Source organism: Pelophylax lessonae (genome assembly GCF_965119305.1).
Source record: "Pelophylax lessonae genome assembly, chromosome: 6".
Lineage (NCBI taxonomy): Eukaryota > Metazoa > Chordata > Amphibia > Anura > Ranidae > Pelophylax > Pelophylax lessonae.
In genome coordinates this window covers 171,047,583-171,064,424 of record NC_138773.1, presented here as the reverse complement: position 1 = coordinate 171,064,424, position 16,842 = coordinate 171,047,583, and the positions used below count along the sequence as shown (strand labels likewise).

The 16,842-nt window shown below is 47.7% G+C and overlaps 1 protein-coding gene across 3 annotated transcripts in view; it reads right to left on the bottom strand.

The window, feature by feature from the left end:
• Positions 1–16,842, bottom strand: part of MYO1B (myosin IB) — a gene marked incomplete at its 5' end in the record, with an annotated part of 358,657 nt that overhangs the window by 57,522 nt on the left and 284,293 nt on the right. For all 3 annotated transcript variants that reach the window (XM_082260037.1, XM_082260038.1, XM_082260039.1), the window contains 2 exons: positions 7,928–8,128; positions 10,378–10,440. In XM_082260037.1, the coding sequence (XP_082116163.1) occupies positions 7,928–8,128; positions 10,378–10,440 (264 nt within the window). The remainder of the gene's footprint in view (positions 1–7,927; positions 8,129–10,377; positions 10,441–16,842) is intronic.

The window sequence follows — 16,842 nt, the reverse complement described above, 5'->3', positions numbered from 1 at the left end:
TGCTTTAACTAGAGTAGGAATAACTGAAGCTGACAATCCCTTGTCCTTCAGCACCTGGGTCTCAATAGCCAGGCCGTTAAAGCCAGCGATCGTAAAGCAGGATTGAAGATCGGTCCCTGCGAAAGCAGATCCTCCCTAAGAGGAAGTCGCCAAGGAACGTCTGCGACCAGCCTGACCAGGACGGCGTACCAGGCCGACTAGGCCAGTCCTGATCTACCAGGATAATTTGGATTCCCTCCACCTCTATCCTGCAAAGAAGCTTCGGCAGTAGCTTGAGAGGAGGGAAATAGCTGATACTGCCCCCACGGGGCGATCAGCATGTCTGCGGTGTCTGCTAGAGGATCGTGGGAGCGAACCACAAACCTCCGCACTTTCCTATTGAGCTGAGCTGTCAACAGCTCCCATTCGGGGTGCCCCAACGGGGGCACAGTTGGTGGAATATCCCTGGATGAAGAGATCATACCCCTTGATCCAGAATCTGACGGCTGAGATAATCTGCCTGCCAATTCACCCCCGGAATGAATACCGCAGAGAGAGCTGGAACATTTGTTCCGCCCAACGAAGAATGCTGGCCACTTCTATGGCCGCCAGGACACTCCTGGTGCCCCTTTGATGATTGACATAAGCCACTATTGTGGCATTGTCCGACTGGATCCGAACCGGGCTGCCCTGGAGCTGCTCGGTCCAGTGAGTCAGACAAAGTCTGATCGCTCTCAGTTTCAATACATTTATCGGTAACCTGGACTCTTCCAGGGACCAAAGCCCCTGAGCCGAGAATTTCTCCTCACCCGGATAGACTGGCATCCGTGGTGATAAGCGTCCAAATATTGGTAGGAATGACTTCCCCTGGCTGAGCATCGGAGACCGAAACCACCAGACCAGGGACTTCCCTGGTCCGCTCGCTCAGCCGGATCCGATTGTCCAGGGAATCTGGATTTCGGTTACACTTGAGAAGAATCTCTCCTTGAAGGATTCGGGTATGGGACTGGGAAACTGGTACTGCTTCAAAGAAAGCCACCATCAAACCCAGGACCCTCATGCAAGCCTGGATGTGTCTAAAATTAGACCCAAATATTCCAGCCTTCTGGTGGGAACCAAAGATAACTTCTGCAGGTTCACCAGCCACCCGCACTCTTGCAAAGAGGTCATGGTGATCTCTAAGTTTAGTAATAGAGTCTGCGGAGACTCCACACGGAGCAGAAGATCGTCTAGGTGACCTAGAATCGATATGTCTCGTTGTCGTAACAACGTCAAGACTGGGGCCCACACCTTTGTGAAGACCCGGAGAGTCGAGGCGAGACCAAGGAGTAACGCCAGAAACTGAAAATGGTACTCTTTCTACGGAAAAACGCAGGAAACGCTGATGTCCTGCATAAATAAGAAAGTGAAGATAGGCATCCTAGATGTCTATGGATGCCAGAAAATCCCCCTGATGCAGGGAGGCCGCTACTGTGCGAATGGACTCCATCTTGAATTTTTGTACCCTGACAAAAAAGATTAAGTGCTCTTAAGTCCAGAATTGGACGCACTTTGCCCTCTTTTCTGGGTATTGTGAAAAGGTTCGAATAGAACCCTTGAAATGCTCTGTCCAAGGAACGTGGACCACCACTCCTTGTTGCATTAAATCCGTGACTGCCCCCCGTAAGCTCTTAAGCGATCCGGGGATAGTCGAATATTGCGGAAACCGGCGAAGACGTCCCCCTGCCCCAGCTATGGGCGGGGGCGCACCTTCAGGCTTTAGTAGTCTTATCTTCAGGTCTGGAAGAGCCGGGCTTTTGCTTGCCCGACCAGCGCCCCTTAAAAAAACCTCCCGAAGGAGTTTTGGCGGACTTTGCTTTTTTCGCCCGTGGGCTGAAAAAACTTATGAGCGGAAAAAGAAGGCCCCCGTCTCTGACGGGATCTTTTACCCTTAGTACTTGGTGGCAAGAAAGTGCTCTTTCCTCTAGTGAGATCCTTAATAATCTCATCTAAATTGGCCCCAAGATAGGCGCACACCCTGAAAAGGGAGATTTAACCAAAGCTGCCTTGGAGCCTTGGTCTGCCGACCAATATTTTAGTCACAGTGTACGCCTGAGGACCACTGCTGAAAACTGATGCTCGCCCCAATAGTGGAGTGGCGTCTAGTGCAATGTCGCAGACAAACTGTAACTCTTGTATCATCTGTTCCACCAGATCTGATACCGCCTGGGGGATATCTCTCCCCTCTAAGCCACTTGGTCCATTCTAGACCAGTAGCAATTACTGGTCTGAAAGCTGACCCAATTAGGGAAAGGATGGCGCGAGACACAGTTTCCACCTTACGATCATCTTTAAAGGACGGAGCATCCTCCAATAGGATAACCGTAGCTTTGTTCAATCTGGAGATTGGAAAATCCACCACAGATGGTACTATCCATCTCTTGAGGAGTGATTCCTCGAACGGATAACGCCTATTAATGCGTTTAGGAAATAGTAGGGGCTCGTCCTAGATGACCCCATACCTCCTTAGTTACATTACCGAAACACTTGGGTAAGGAAAATACTTTCGCCATCTTGGTGCGTTTCTTAGTACCAAATGGGATCTCAGTATCAGCTACTTTTGATGGTGTAACCTCCGAACAGATACAATTAGTGCGTTTACTAACGCTTCCTCCCGGGCTATGGTAGATGCCGAAACATCTTCCTCACTGTCTGAAGAGACAGTACCCGAGTCACCAACCCCAGATGAGGTACCTGCAACTGCAGGAATAGGCTCAGACTGAAGTTTCAGATGAAAATGGGGATAGGCGGGGGTCGCTTCCTTGCGCCCTGTCCCTGACAAGCCAATTCCACCCGGGATAGACAAAAAATTTCCAAAAACTGCTGACAATGACTCACTATTAAGTGGGGAACTGGAGGGGCCTGCAGCCACTTCGAGGGGATCAGGTGGAGATACATGTGGCAGGGTCCATGTTAATCCAGGACACTTTGCCGGTAAAAAAGAAAAAACATTTTTTTTTTTTTTTTTAAATAAAAAATACCTCTTTTTTTTTTTATATAAAAAATACCTCTTTTAATTCACCAGCGCAATAGCGCCCCTCAGCGTACCTGCTTAGGACCCCCAGAGAGAGAGAGAGGGACCCCAAGGGCTCATCACCAGATGCAAAGAAGTTTCCTATTAAAACTGCTGTCAGCGTTGTCTTGTGCAGACTGGAAGTCTTGCACTAGATTTCCCGGGTGAAAGGAAGTGGCTCCGCCCCCTGTGCACACTTTCCGGCGTTCCCAGCTGCTCCTCGAGGTTTGCTGGGCACATCAAACATGGCCGCCCCCATGCAGGAGACAATAGGCTACGAAAAAATGGCGGCCTGCGTGACCTGCGGGCGGCTTGTGTAGACAATGCAGACATGCGGTCTACAACAAAATGGCGGCGGACTGCCGATCTAGCGTGGCTCCTCCAGTACAGCAGCCTGCATGCTTTGAAAACAGCTGATGGCGGCCTGTCGGCCTGCGGGAGTATGGCGATCTAAGGTAGGCTATACCTCCTCTGTGTTTACTATAGCAAATCGAACTCGGCTTCCTTGCTAGAGAACCCAAGACTTGCTGAAGTATCAGCTCCCAAACCAAGCCTGCTGGAGTGTCAGCTCCTAAACCAAGGTTGCTAGAGTGTTAGCTCCCAAACCAAGCCTGCTGGAGTGTCAGCTCCCAAACCAGATCACACTATCACAGGGGATATGTGAACATGTCATAGGCTACAAGGGGGAACTTTAATGTCAGAAAGGATCAGACCATACACAGAGGGGCCCGTATCCCAAAGACCCCACAGGGGGGAAGGGGGAACATTTACTCACCATACCGAACCGACAGGCACCCTCTCTTCACAATACCCTCTCCACCGAAGTGGGGGGTTGTTGACCAATACGGACGCCTTGACTCTCTGGTTCTTGGCGTCCAAGCGAGACGTTTAACTCGCAGGGTCAGTCCCCGTCCAATGGGACTATGTCGCGGCCGACCCAGCGCGGAGCTCTGGTCTGCACGCGCTCGTAGGCTGAACCGGGGTGACCACTGGATCTCAACATCCAGCCCGTCGCCCGGTCCCGCATACTTACTTGAATGTGTCGCGGCCGACCAAGCGCGATGCAATGGTCTGCGCGCGCTCGTAGGCCGGCTGGGGTGACCACTGGATCTCAACATCCAGCCCGTCGCCCAGATCCGGCGTGATTGCTTGAAGATCTCACAGGAAAACTGGAGACAAAAAAACTACCTAAAAGAAAAAAATTTTCTAAAAAATCTTGCCAGGACCAGAGATCCCAGCAAGGAACTTGGGTCCTTACTCCTGACTAGACAGAAAAAAACTGATTCTCTGTAGCAGACAGGAAGAGGATATACCCTCTGGGACTGCCCCTAGGGTGGAGCCAGAACGTTTTTTCTTTCTGCCTAGTCCTACTCCTGCGGAGGCAGCATAACCCAATTGATGTGAATCAAAGGGGACTACGTCTGTCAATGAGCGACAGAGAAAAAACTTTTGGTTGTTTCCAGGATGAGAGAAAATTTTGTCCCAGGTTTTAGCCGGCATAGATGGATCAAAATTTGGCCAGCTCTTCTAAACCAGCTGAATTTTGATCCATCTATGGGCCAGCTAGTTGAACAGAAGTCGATCTCCCAATCGACTTCTGTACAACCAGCCTGTTGGAAAATTTTTGAACAGTGCCACCGACACAGATTAATATATTCTGATGATGGAGAAACCTCTTCGCTGTCAGAATACAATAGCTCTACAAGACGGATCCCCCATCCACATCAAGTGTGTGGATAGGGGAATCAATTCATTTTCTTTCATTCAACCTGCTGGTTGAATGAAAGAAATAATGTATGACCTGCCTTAGGCAGACTGTTTTTCTTTTTGTAGCTTTCAGGGCTGGCTGAGGGGTTATGAGCCCAAAAGGAAGCAGGTCTGGCTACTAAGGGCTCTATAAAACTTCCAGTCTGCTTAGGGTGGATGCTTCGCCCTGGAATCCAGTACAATGTGCATGTAAGACTGGGGAGCAAAAAACTACCTGTGTGGTGAAAACGACATCCTGTGTGGTGAGACCATGCCTGTGTGGATAGGACTGTTTTTTTTCCTTGCCGACAGTCCGATGCCTGGGCAGCAGGAGGTTGCTTCAGGATGGATAATCAGGGCCCAGTGTCTTCCTAAGCTGCCAAAATGGCAGGGATTTTTTTTTCTAGTTTTGTTTTGCTGTTCTGATGCCTGGAAATAGACCGTCTGCTTTGCCTATTGACTGTGCTGTAGACTAACCTAGGAAGCCAAGCACACCCCACTGCTGAGCTAATCCATCACAGTAATTCGCATTCTACCTCTAAAAACCTATTAGCTTTTCACATAAATATACTCTTAATTAAGCTATTAAAGAATTAAATCTGAAGTGTTTTTAGCTATAACTGTGTAACACAAAAAAAATTCCAACCGGCAGCTTTTTGTTACGTCATCTGCGGAACGCCAAGACTGGTCATCTGCACAGTCTGTTATACAGTGGCTACCGGTCCACCAACTCCCCACAGCCCTCACAAGTGAACTTGGAAATGATGTCTCATGATAGCCCGACACTTTCGGCCTCTGGTACCCTTTGCTTTTAATAACAGTTTTAACAATGTGGAAATAAAAGATTGTGCTTTTGCACTCAGTGGCCAGTCTCTAATGTGACCAGCACCCTTTCCATCTAACCCTGCATGAATCTTAACCAAATAATTGCACCTAGGGCCCGAGTGCTGTCTTTCCATGTTTGCTTATCTGCATTTCAAGGTGCAAGGAGCCCAGGGATGCGAGTAGAATGTTACCATTGCACATCATACTGGCACAACATGAAAAATATTTGTTTTCAGCACACCCCCAAGCCTGTGAAAAAATGCAAAACTACTTTAGTTGAACAATCACATAGATTTAGAATGTTTCAGGATCATGCAAGGACCTAACAGGTGATGAAGGCTCCTGTGTGGTCCCGAAACATTGTAATTACACTGAACAAAATTATAAACGCAACACTTTTGTTTTTGCCCCCATTTTTTATGAGCTGAACACAAAGATCTAAAACTTTTTCTATGTACAAAAAAGGCCTATTTCTCTCATAATAGTTCACAAATCTGTCTAAATCTGTGTTAGTGAGCACTTCTCCTTTGCCGAGATAACCATCCACCTCACAGGTGTGGCATATCAGGATGCTGATTAGATAGCATGATTATTGCAGAGGTGTGCCTTAGGCTGGTCACAATAAAATGCCACTCTAAAATGTGCAGTTTTATCACACAGCACAATGCCACAGATGTTGTAAATTTTGAGGCAGCATGCAATTGGCATGCTGACTGCAGGAATGTCCACCAGAGCGGTTGCCTGTGAATTGAATGTTCATTTCTCTACCATAAGCTGTCTCCAAAGGCATTTCAGAGAATTTGGCAGTACATCCAAGCGGCCTCACAACCGCCGACCATGTGTAACCACACCAGCCCAGGACCTCCACATCTAGCATCTTCACCTCCAGCTGCTGCAACAATCAGTTTGCATAACCAAAGAAGTTCTGCACAAACTGTCAGAAACTGTCTCAGGGAAGCTCATCTGCATGCTCGTCGTCCTCATTGGGGTCTCAATCTGACTGCAGTTTGTCGTCGTAACTGACTGAGTGGGCAAATGCTAATTCGATGGCATCCAGCACTTTGGAGAAGTGTTCTCTTCATGGATGAATCCCGATTTTCACTGTACAGGGCAGATGGCAGACAGTGTGTGTGGCGTCGTGTGGGTGAGCGGTTTGCTGATGTCAACGTTGTGGAATGAGTGGCCCATGGTGGTGGCGGGGTTATGGTATGGGCAGGCGTATGTTATGGACAATGAACACAGGTGCATTTTATTGATGGCATTTTGAATGCACAGAGATACCGTGACGAGATCCTGAGGTCCATTTTTATGCCATTCATGCACGACCATCAACTCATGTTGCAGCATGATAATGCACAGCCCCATGTTGCAAGGATCTGTACACAATTCCTGGAAGCTGAAAACATCCCAGTTCTTGCATTGCCAGCATACTTACCGGACATTACACCCATTGAGCATGTTTAGGATGCTCTGGTTCGGCATATATGACAGCGTGTTCCAGGTCCTGCCAATATCCAGCAACTTCGCACAGCCATTGAAGAGGAGTGGGACCAACATTCCACAGGCTACAAACAACCACCTGATCAACTCTATGCGAAGGAGATGTGTTGCACTGCCTGAGGCAAATGTTGGTCACATCCGATACTGAATGGTTTTCGGACCCCCCCCCCCCCCCCCAATACAGTAAAACTGCACATTTTAGAGTGGCCTTTATTGTGGCCAGCCTAAGGCGCACCTGTGCAATAATCAGGCAAAGGAGAAATGCTCACTACTAACACAGATTTGGGAACACTATTTGAGAGCGATAGGACTTTTGTGCACATAGAAAAAGTCTTAGATCTTCAAGTTCAGCTCATGAAAAATGGGGGAAAAAACAAAAATGTTGCGTTTACAATTTTGTTCAGTGTACGTATAAAGAAATTAATCAACACAAAAGCTTTGCACTTTATGACAAGCTCTTAATTGCTCTGAAAAGGTATCTTATCCAGTCAAGGATGACAATGCTCCTCCTTCACTGATCCAAAACAATGAATGAGCGTTGTCACCTTAGGACAAGAATTGGGTTACCAGCGGGATCACCAAGTGAAAATAAAATAAAAAGAAAACAGCTTGAAAAAGAAACTAAATGACTAATCTAAGGACTGGTAAACTGCAATGCATTATATTTATGGTTATAGATTAAGACACAGCTTATTATCTAAATAAAAATGCTAGAGTAAAATGCTCATACTATAAATGGATTCTTGCGCTTGTTTGTATGCATGGGCGTTAACGTATGTATAGAACACGGATAATGGATTAAAAATATTTATCTAGTAGTAATACCTTGCCAGCATAATGCTGAATCCTAAAGCAGCTGTGCGGCAAAGATGTATCATTCAGGAAACGCGAAGATTTGCTCATTCGACTTTCAAAATGCTGGTGCGTAGCACAAATTTGATTCAGTTTCTCCAGGAATGTGTCATCAGTAACTGTGCCCGGTCGCAGACATTCTTCATCCAGCATAGCCAGAATTCCATTTTGGTTCTGCAAATAAGTCATACAAACATTCACTATGATCATGTATTTGCAGTGTTCATGCTATTTGGTGTTGTGCAACCTGAGGGTCATTGGGGTGCTGGAATTTATGGAATGTGTTAGCAATTTGCTGACTCAATAATTTGTATTGGGTACAGCTTTACTTTTGGTTCCTGTCCAATGGTAAAAACAGATACGTACAGAACCCCTAATAACTGCACACATAGACGATGACTTACTAAAGCTAGATAGTGCAAAATCGAGTGCAGCTCAGCATAGAAACAAATCAGCTGCCAGATTTTTTTTTTTGCCAAAGCCTAAAGCATAACTAAAAGGCAAAACTTCCTTTTTTTTTTTTTTATTTGTGGACAGAGTGGTGGAGAGGGACTGGAATCCTTGTCAGTTTTTATTGCTATCTGTGCCCCCATTAAGGCGATTCACCCTCTATTTGTTCTGTTTACCAATATGATTGAAAGTGAAAGTAAAAGAACCAAATTTTGGGTCGTCCCCAGAAAAGTTATAAAGGGGAAATGTTCCAATGGGAACACTAGTTCTGGTGAGCTGGGGTCCCCAAGGAATTTCCTTAATTTCCAGGTATTTACTCCAACTTCTTGTTTGGCTATGGGACAAGAAGTGAAGGAAAATTTCCACAATGGGACGCAGGTGGTGAAAACAAATCTGACAGGGGTTATACCCTAACCTCTAACTTTATCTAAAAAAAGACAATAACTTTTTTTTTAACCTTTAGTTCTACTTTAACCACTTGCCTACTGGGCACATTCCTGCCCAGGCCAATTTTCAGCATTCAGTCCTGTCGCACTTTGAATGACATTTGCGCAGACATGCAACGCTGTAACCAAACTAAATGCTTTTTGAGACAGATAGAGCTTTAATTCAATGGTATTTCATTACCACTGGGTTTTTTTACTTTTTGCTAAACAAAGACCAAAATGTTTCTTCGTTTCGGTTATAAAATTTTGTAAATAAGTAATTTTTCTCCTTCACAGATGTGCACTGATGAAGCTGCACTGATGGGCACTAATATGAAGCACTGATGGACACTGATAGGCGGCACTGACAAGCATCACTGATGGGCAGTGACAGGCAGCACTGGTGGGGCTGCACTGATAAACAGGACATGGATGATAAGTGCTTTGTCAGTGCAGATGTCCCCGCTGAGGAATGCCGCTTACCGGCTCTTTTCCCCTCAAGTCCTGTCAGTGAGAGGAGGGGAATGCCGATAACCGGTATCTCCTGTTTACACGGTGATCAGCTGCGATTGGACACAGCTGATCACATGGTAGAGCCTACATTATAGGCTCTTTACCATGTTGGGTGATGCACTGCGTCCCAGGGACATGGCGAACCACCGGCCGGCACATGTGCATGGCCAGAACAGAACGAGTGTGCTTCCGCCCAACAGTCATATCACTATACAGCGGGGGGGGGGGGGGGGGGGGGGGGGCGGTCTACTGAACAAGCTGAAGTTAGAAGCTGATTGACTACCATGCACAGCTGCACCAGGTTTTGCACTCTCCAGTTTTAGTAAGTAGACCCCATAGTGTCTAATATTGATGAGAATTTCACCGATAAATTCCCATTATGAACCACCAGTATATTTCAATTAAAGGCACACCCCAGTCAAAAATATGAATTTATACCGAGACATTGACAAGTCTAGAACTGCAACAAACATTTATATTGCTCAAGGAGGTATGCATCAAGAAAAATGAATACATTAAACTAATGCTGCATGTGAAGTTTCTGCAATATACGAATTCCATACACCTTTATTAAACTCTAAAAGTTGAAATAATTAAAAATCATACACAGTGTGTCCTGTATATAGTTTTAAAAAAATAAACTATATCAACTACAAAATCTACTTTAACCAGCAATATTAGGCAAACTTGGACAGCATGCAGGAGGTTAAAAAAGTGACTGTAATCAGTAATAATCAGAAACTATTTTAGAACAATCAGTGCAGGAAAAAGATCTGGAAAGATGTGGCTAAGGCTTACTGAAACTTACATATTAAATATACAGGGACATGACAGCTGTTTTTCTTTACACAGCTGTTTTTTTACAGCGATCGCAAAGAAAACACTTGGATGGAATTTGAAGACAATTATATGTACTGACAGATTTTGTATAAAAATACAAATTATTTTTCTCCATACAGATTATTGCGGAGAATAATTACCGGTATATATATATAATTCTGATACTATAGGTTTATAAGATTGACCAATACTTACATTTTCAATGAGATCACAAATAATAGCATTGTTGAAGTATTCAATATGGGTCCACTCAATACCCTAAAATTGCAAAAAGTTAATAAATCCGTTACATTTTGGAAAAAGTACCTGAAGTTGTATGAAAAAAAATACTTTAGATATACTTTATGCATTTTTATTTACCAAATCTGTGCCAACAGTCTTAGTACTGCTTACTAGCCCTGCTGTTATATAATCACACTGCACGGTGATGTATTACAATACAGCTTTATTAAATAGTTAATTTCTTATAGAATTATAAATGCAGTATCCTTTTCATTAACTGTTTGACCATATTGGGTGCCCTTGAACTGCTTCCAGACTTGGTCTCCTTTCCATTCCCTGAACTGTGTCAAATTCCCATGCACTTGAGTGGAAGAAAGCCAGAGTCTAAGGCAGTAAATATTTCTCATAGCTATGTTAGGTATGTCCCTGTTCTAGACACAGATGCAAGTCTAGATTGAATATTTAAAATAAGTAAACAATTGTAAATAGTTCTTACAAGAAATGCAACTGCTGCTTAGCAATTTTTTAAACTACTGTATAGACTTTCATATGGTCAATTTTTTTGTTCGTTGCCTCACATCTGTCACCCTTTTTAATTCTGAGCAAAAATATAGAAAGTTGTCCATGTGAAAATATTATGCAATGATACGGGAAATGACAGGTTTTATTTTTGTCAAAAGGCAGCATCAGCACTATCAGCAACTTAAGCCTCATACACACACTGAGAATATTGGACAAACGATAGTCTTTTTTTTTGGAATGCTATTCTCATGTCGAAAACCAATAGGTTACTAAAGTTACAAAAATTCCCGTACGTCAGAATGTAATGTGTTGTATTTTATTTTAATACATTCTATAGTTTCCAAGCATGCATGCTCTTGGTCTTTTGATTTTTTTCGAATACTGTACTGATTAAACAAAAATCATTAGTTCTGGTATTGTGCGAGAAAATGTGTTTGTCCCTTTGGATAATTTCGCAAGAACTGTTGTGATCAGCTCTCGAAAGCTGTGTACGAACGATCAGAATATCATATGATTGATTTAAAAGCAGTATTTTTTTGTCTGCTTCTCTGATTGTTTGTACTAGGCATTACACTTGCCAGGGTAGATTAGGAGAAAAACTGAAGGTTGTTTTTGTAGTTTTTAAAGAAAAGCGGCTTCTTTTCACCTTATTATTTGGCTGATTTCTCATAAAAAGATAAACAAAACAGGAACTGAATCCAGTTCTTCCACATCCCCAGAGACAAACAACCAGCATGAAAAAAAACGGAATTTTTGTAAAATCTTACCTGTAAAATTCCTTTCTCCGAGTCCTCCGACAGTCGCCGCCTCCTCTAAGTCATCACTATTGGGTATTGACTTCCTATCCATAGGAATAGCTAGGCATATAGACTTAGTCAAAAGACAAAAGGCATTAGCATATACACACCCATGGGGGCTGTCCCACTGGTCAATACCCCCCCTGCATCACCACTCCCAACTCAGTTTGGTAGCATAGCAGTAGGTACAAGAACCCCAAAAGAGGGGCGGGGTGGCGACTGTCGGAGGACTCAGAGAAAGGAATTTTACAGGTAAGATTTTACAAAAATTCAGTTTTCTCTTACGTCCTCCGACAGTCGCCGCCTCCTCTAAGTCATCACTATTGGGAAGTCCCAAAGCAGTATAGACATGAGGGGTGGGAGACGCAACCGTAGAAAAGGCAACGCAGTACCCACATCAGAGAACGGAATCTTACATGCACCGTAAGAACCAACTGGGCAACAGAAAAAAACAATGCTCAACAGGAGCAACAGCCCAGGAAAGCAAATGCCAACAACCAGGGACCCAGAGAAAAAATTTCAAGGGTCCATCATGGCACAGCCGCACTGAGAACTTTGCGGCCAAAAGAAGCATCAGCCGATGCCAGAACGTCTACTTTGTAGAACTTGGAAAAAAGTGTGCACCGACGACCAAGTCGCAGCCTTGCACACCTGGGCCACCGAGGCCCGATGCCAACAGGCCCAGGAAGTACTCAAAGACCTGGTAGAGTGCGCCTTAACAGGAAAGGGTGGAACCCGTTCCTTCAAAGCATAAGCCTGCTCAACGGTCTGTCTGATCCATTTGGCAATAGTTGCTGCGGACGCAGCCATGCCCTTCCGAGATCCCTCAGGAAGGACAAAGAGGGAATCCGTCTTTTCCGAAAGGATTCCGTAGACGACAGGTAAACCCTGATCGCCCCGACAACATCCAAGGAATGCAAAGCAATATCCTTCGGATGCTTAGGCTTCGTACAAAGCAAAGGAAGAACAATGTCCTCATTAAGGTGAAATTCAGAGATCACCTTGGGAAGGAAGGATGGGGGTGGTCGCAAAACCACCTTACCCTCGTGAATGATCAAGTAAGGGGAGCGGCAAGACAACGCCGCCAGTTCCAACACTCTGCGAGCCGAAGTGATCGCCACTAAAAAGGCAACCTTCTTAGACAGCAGAGGCAACGATATCTCCCTGATGTTTTCAAAGGGAGCACGCTGTAACGTGGACAGAACCAAGTTCAAGTCCCATGGAGGTAAACGCTCCTTCCTGGGAGGAGCCAGATGTCGCACACCTTGAATGAAAGTGCGCACCAAGGAATGAGACGCCACAGGGCGTTGGAAAAGGATAGCCAGAGCAGACACCTGGGCCCTTTATCGTGGCCAGCGCCAGGCGCTGGTCCACTCCAGACTGGAGAAAAGCCAAGATTCTCGACACCAAGTAAGAACGAGGGGAGAACCCCCTGGACTCACACCAGGTGAAATAGGCTTTCCAGGTACGGTAATAGATCTTACCAGAGGAGGATTTCCTAGCCTTGATCAGGGTAGGGATGACCTCAGGGGATAGACCCCTGTCCTTCAAGACCTGGGTCTCAACAGCCAGGCCGTTAAAGCCAGCGACTGTAAAGCAGGATGGAAGATTGGACCTTGAGACAGGAGATCTTCCCGCAAAGACAGACGCCACGGAGGCGCCACTGCCAGGTGAACAACGTCGGCGTACCAGGACCGGCGAGGCCAGTCCGGTGCCACCAGAATCACCATGTGCGGTTCCGAGATCAATCTGCGAAGGAACCGGGACAGTAACTGAATCGGAGGAAAGGCGTACATCAGACGATACTGATGCCAAAGGGCCACTAACGCATCCGAGGCGTCCGCCAACGGGTCGCGCGTTCTTGCCACGAACCTTTCCACCTTTCGATTTAGCCGGGATGCGAATAGATCCACGCCTGGGGATCCCCACCTCGCACACACCAGCTGAAAAACCTCCGGGTGTAGGGACCATTCCCCTTGGTCCAGAGTCTGGCGGCTCAGATAGTCGGCCTGCCAATTGTCCACACCCGGAATGTGAACTGCCGAGATCGCCGGGACATGAGTCTCGGCCCAAGACAGAATGACGGTCACCTCCCGGGCCGCTCGAGCACTCCTGGTGCCCCCTTGGTGGTTGATGTAAGCCACCGCGGTAGCATTGTCCGTCTGTACGTGAACAGGCTGGCCCTGGAAACGGTCCGACCACTGGAAGAGACAGTTTTATCGCTCGTAGTTCCAGCACATTTATCGGGAGGGAGGACTCCTCCTCCGACCAAGTGCCCTGGGCAGACAGGTTGCCCAGGACTCCACCCCAGCCCGACAGGCTGGCGTCCGCGGTAACAACTGTCCACACCAACGGGCGTAAGGACTTGCCTTCCACCACCGACGGGGACTGGATCCACCACAGAAGAGCCAATCTGGTCTGGCGACTCAAGAAGACATCCAGATCCAAGGACTGAGGAAGTCTGTCCCACCTGACCAGGATCTCCGTCTGGAGAGCCCGCGTGTGGAACTGGGCAAAAGGTATCGCCTCGAAGGCCGACACCATCAACCCCAGGCCACGCATGCAGGTCCTGAGTGACGAGGACGGATTGTCCCTGAGGGACCTGAGTTCGTCCCGTAAAGTCCGGAGCTTGTCCTCCGGCAAAAACACTTTTGCCTGAGCAGAGTCCAGAACCATTCCCAGATAGGGAAGGTGACGCGACGGGGACAACGCTGATTTTTGAACGTTGATGGTCCATCCGAACTCCTGGAGCGTCTGTACCGTGACGGACAGACCGCAGTAGGCCCAGGACCGGTGCCAACACCCTGGTAAACACCCTGGGTGCCGAAGCGAGACCGAAAGGTAACGCCACAAACCGGAAGTGGACCTCTGTGATAGCAAACCGAAGGTACCGCTGATGACCCTTGAAAATAGGGATGTGCAGGTACGCATCTTTCAGATCTACCAAAACCAGGAATTCTCCTAGACTCAAGGAGGCTACAACCGAACGGAGAGACTCCATTCGAAACTCCCGAACACGCCCGAAGCGGTTCAGCGCTTGCACGTCCAGAATAGGACGCACTTTGCCCTCCTTCCTGGGCACAGTGAACAGATTCGAACATAAAAACCCCCGAAACCTGTCCCGATGAGGGACAATCACTCCCTGAGCAAGCAGGTCCTGCACCGCGTGATGCAAGTCCTGTAGACGCCCCAGAAGCAGATGAAGATTGGAGGGAAAGAATCTGTCCGTCGACCGGGAAAGGAATTCGACCTGGAAGCCCGATCGAACGATTTCCTGGACCCACCTGTCCGATAGCCGGAACAGCCAAGGTTGGAGGAAACCGCGCAAACGTTCCCCCACCCCTGAAATGGGTGAGGGCGCCCCTTCAGGTAGAGGCGGATTGACCCGCTGAGCCGGCATTGCCGGACTCCTGCTCACCTGCCTAGGGCTTCTTCTGGGTGCCCTGGGCCTGGAAGGTCTTGCCCTTGGAATGGGCCCCAAAGGCACGAAAGGACCCCCGATTAGAACCAGACGCAGAACCCCGCCTGCCTCGAAAAGACTTGTTCTTCGGGTTCTGGGGCATCATAGAGCACATGCCCCCCGTAAAGCCTGGTACCAGGGTGTCCAATGCCTCGCCAAAAAGGCGAGAGCCAGCATAGGGAGAATCAGCAACCATCTCCCTTGATGACTGGTCGTCCGACCAGCTCTTCAGCCAAGTCAGTCGCCGTTGAAGCACCGCGACACTAGAGAGGTGAGCCACTAAGGGAGCCTAGGCCAAGGCTGCATCACACAAGTACATGACTCCCTGGTGGATTTGATCCACCAATTGTAGCCGGGCAGGTGTAACACCAGCCGACACAAGATTGCGCTTAAGAATCCTAGTCCAATCAGCAGCCACCTGAGCCACCAGAACGGACGCGAAAACGGGTTTGAGCAATGAACCCGCCACCGTATAGGAATGGCGAGATAGGGACTCCAACCGCCGGTCCGTGGGACCCCGGAAAACTGGGGCAGCCTCAGTAGGAACCAAGGTAGCCTTGTTCAGCACGGCCACAGTGTGATCCACCTGTGGAGGCACACACCATCGTGATTCCGTAGCCGGATCAAAAGGACAAAGCAACCCAAACCGACTAGGTACCAGGAATGGATGTTTTAACGTGCGCCACTGTTCATTAACAGTGTCATGGAATTCTTCTGGTCAGAGAAAAACCTGCGCAGACTTGCGGGTCCTGTGCGTCCCAAACGGGGACACAACGCCCAGAGGACAGGGCTCTAAATGTAAGGTGTCCTTAACAGACACAATCAAAGCATCCATGGTCGCCCGTTCTGCAGGCGACCCCGGGGAGGGGGCATCAACCCCTTCCACCAAGGGGTCCAAGGATGAGCGGGACCCTGAAAAGGGCACGCTCGCAGCAGCCAAATCCCCATCTGAATCAGAAGAGAGAGACAATCTGGGACTCCTACTCGCAGCGGGGCCACAGGGGAACTGGGACCCCCCACTAGAGCTGGAGGAAACTCGCTTTCCTGAGAATCCATGGCTCAAGTTATCAGAAAAACTACAGTGCAAAAAAGATGTACTGTCCCCTTTAACAGCGCTGCGGTGTGCGCAGCCCACCGCTACTGCAACAGTGATGAAAGACCCCCAAAGGAGAAAAGAAAGCTGAGCCAGAAGCGATATACAGAGGGAAAACAGAGTGATAACCTGCAGAGCCCACAGAGCATTGCTACCAGTGTCCTTGCTGCTGATGGAATGCTGCTGGAGAGGGCTGGACTAAAGCCAGACCCCGGGAAAATGGCTGCCCCATAGGAATGCATTGGAGGCTACGCCAAAATGGCCGCCGACATGCGGTCGGCCCGATCGTTCCACCGCCCACAAAACGGCGGCGGATGGCGCCAAAATGACATGTACAATCGCCCCAGAGGAGCTATACATGTGTGCTCACAGTAAAGATGGCAGACCGCGCGAAAATGCACCGCTGCGGTCGCCGCACAAGCACAAACGTCTGCACCCCCAAACATGCACCTAAGGTGTCACAGGGACAGGGACCCCCGGCAAACATACAGATCTGCACAAGCGAACCCCGCAGGGATCGCACAGGGAGTCACGCATGCACAGACATGGGGAACACACAGCAACAC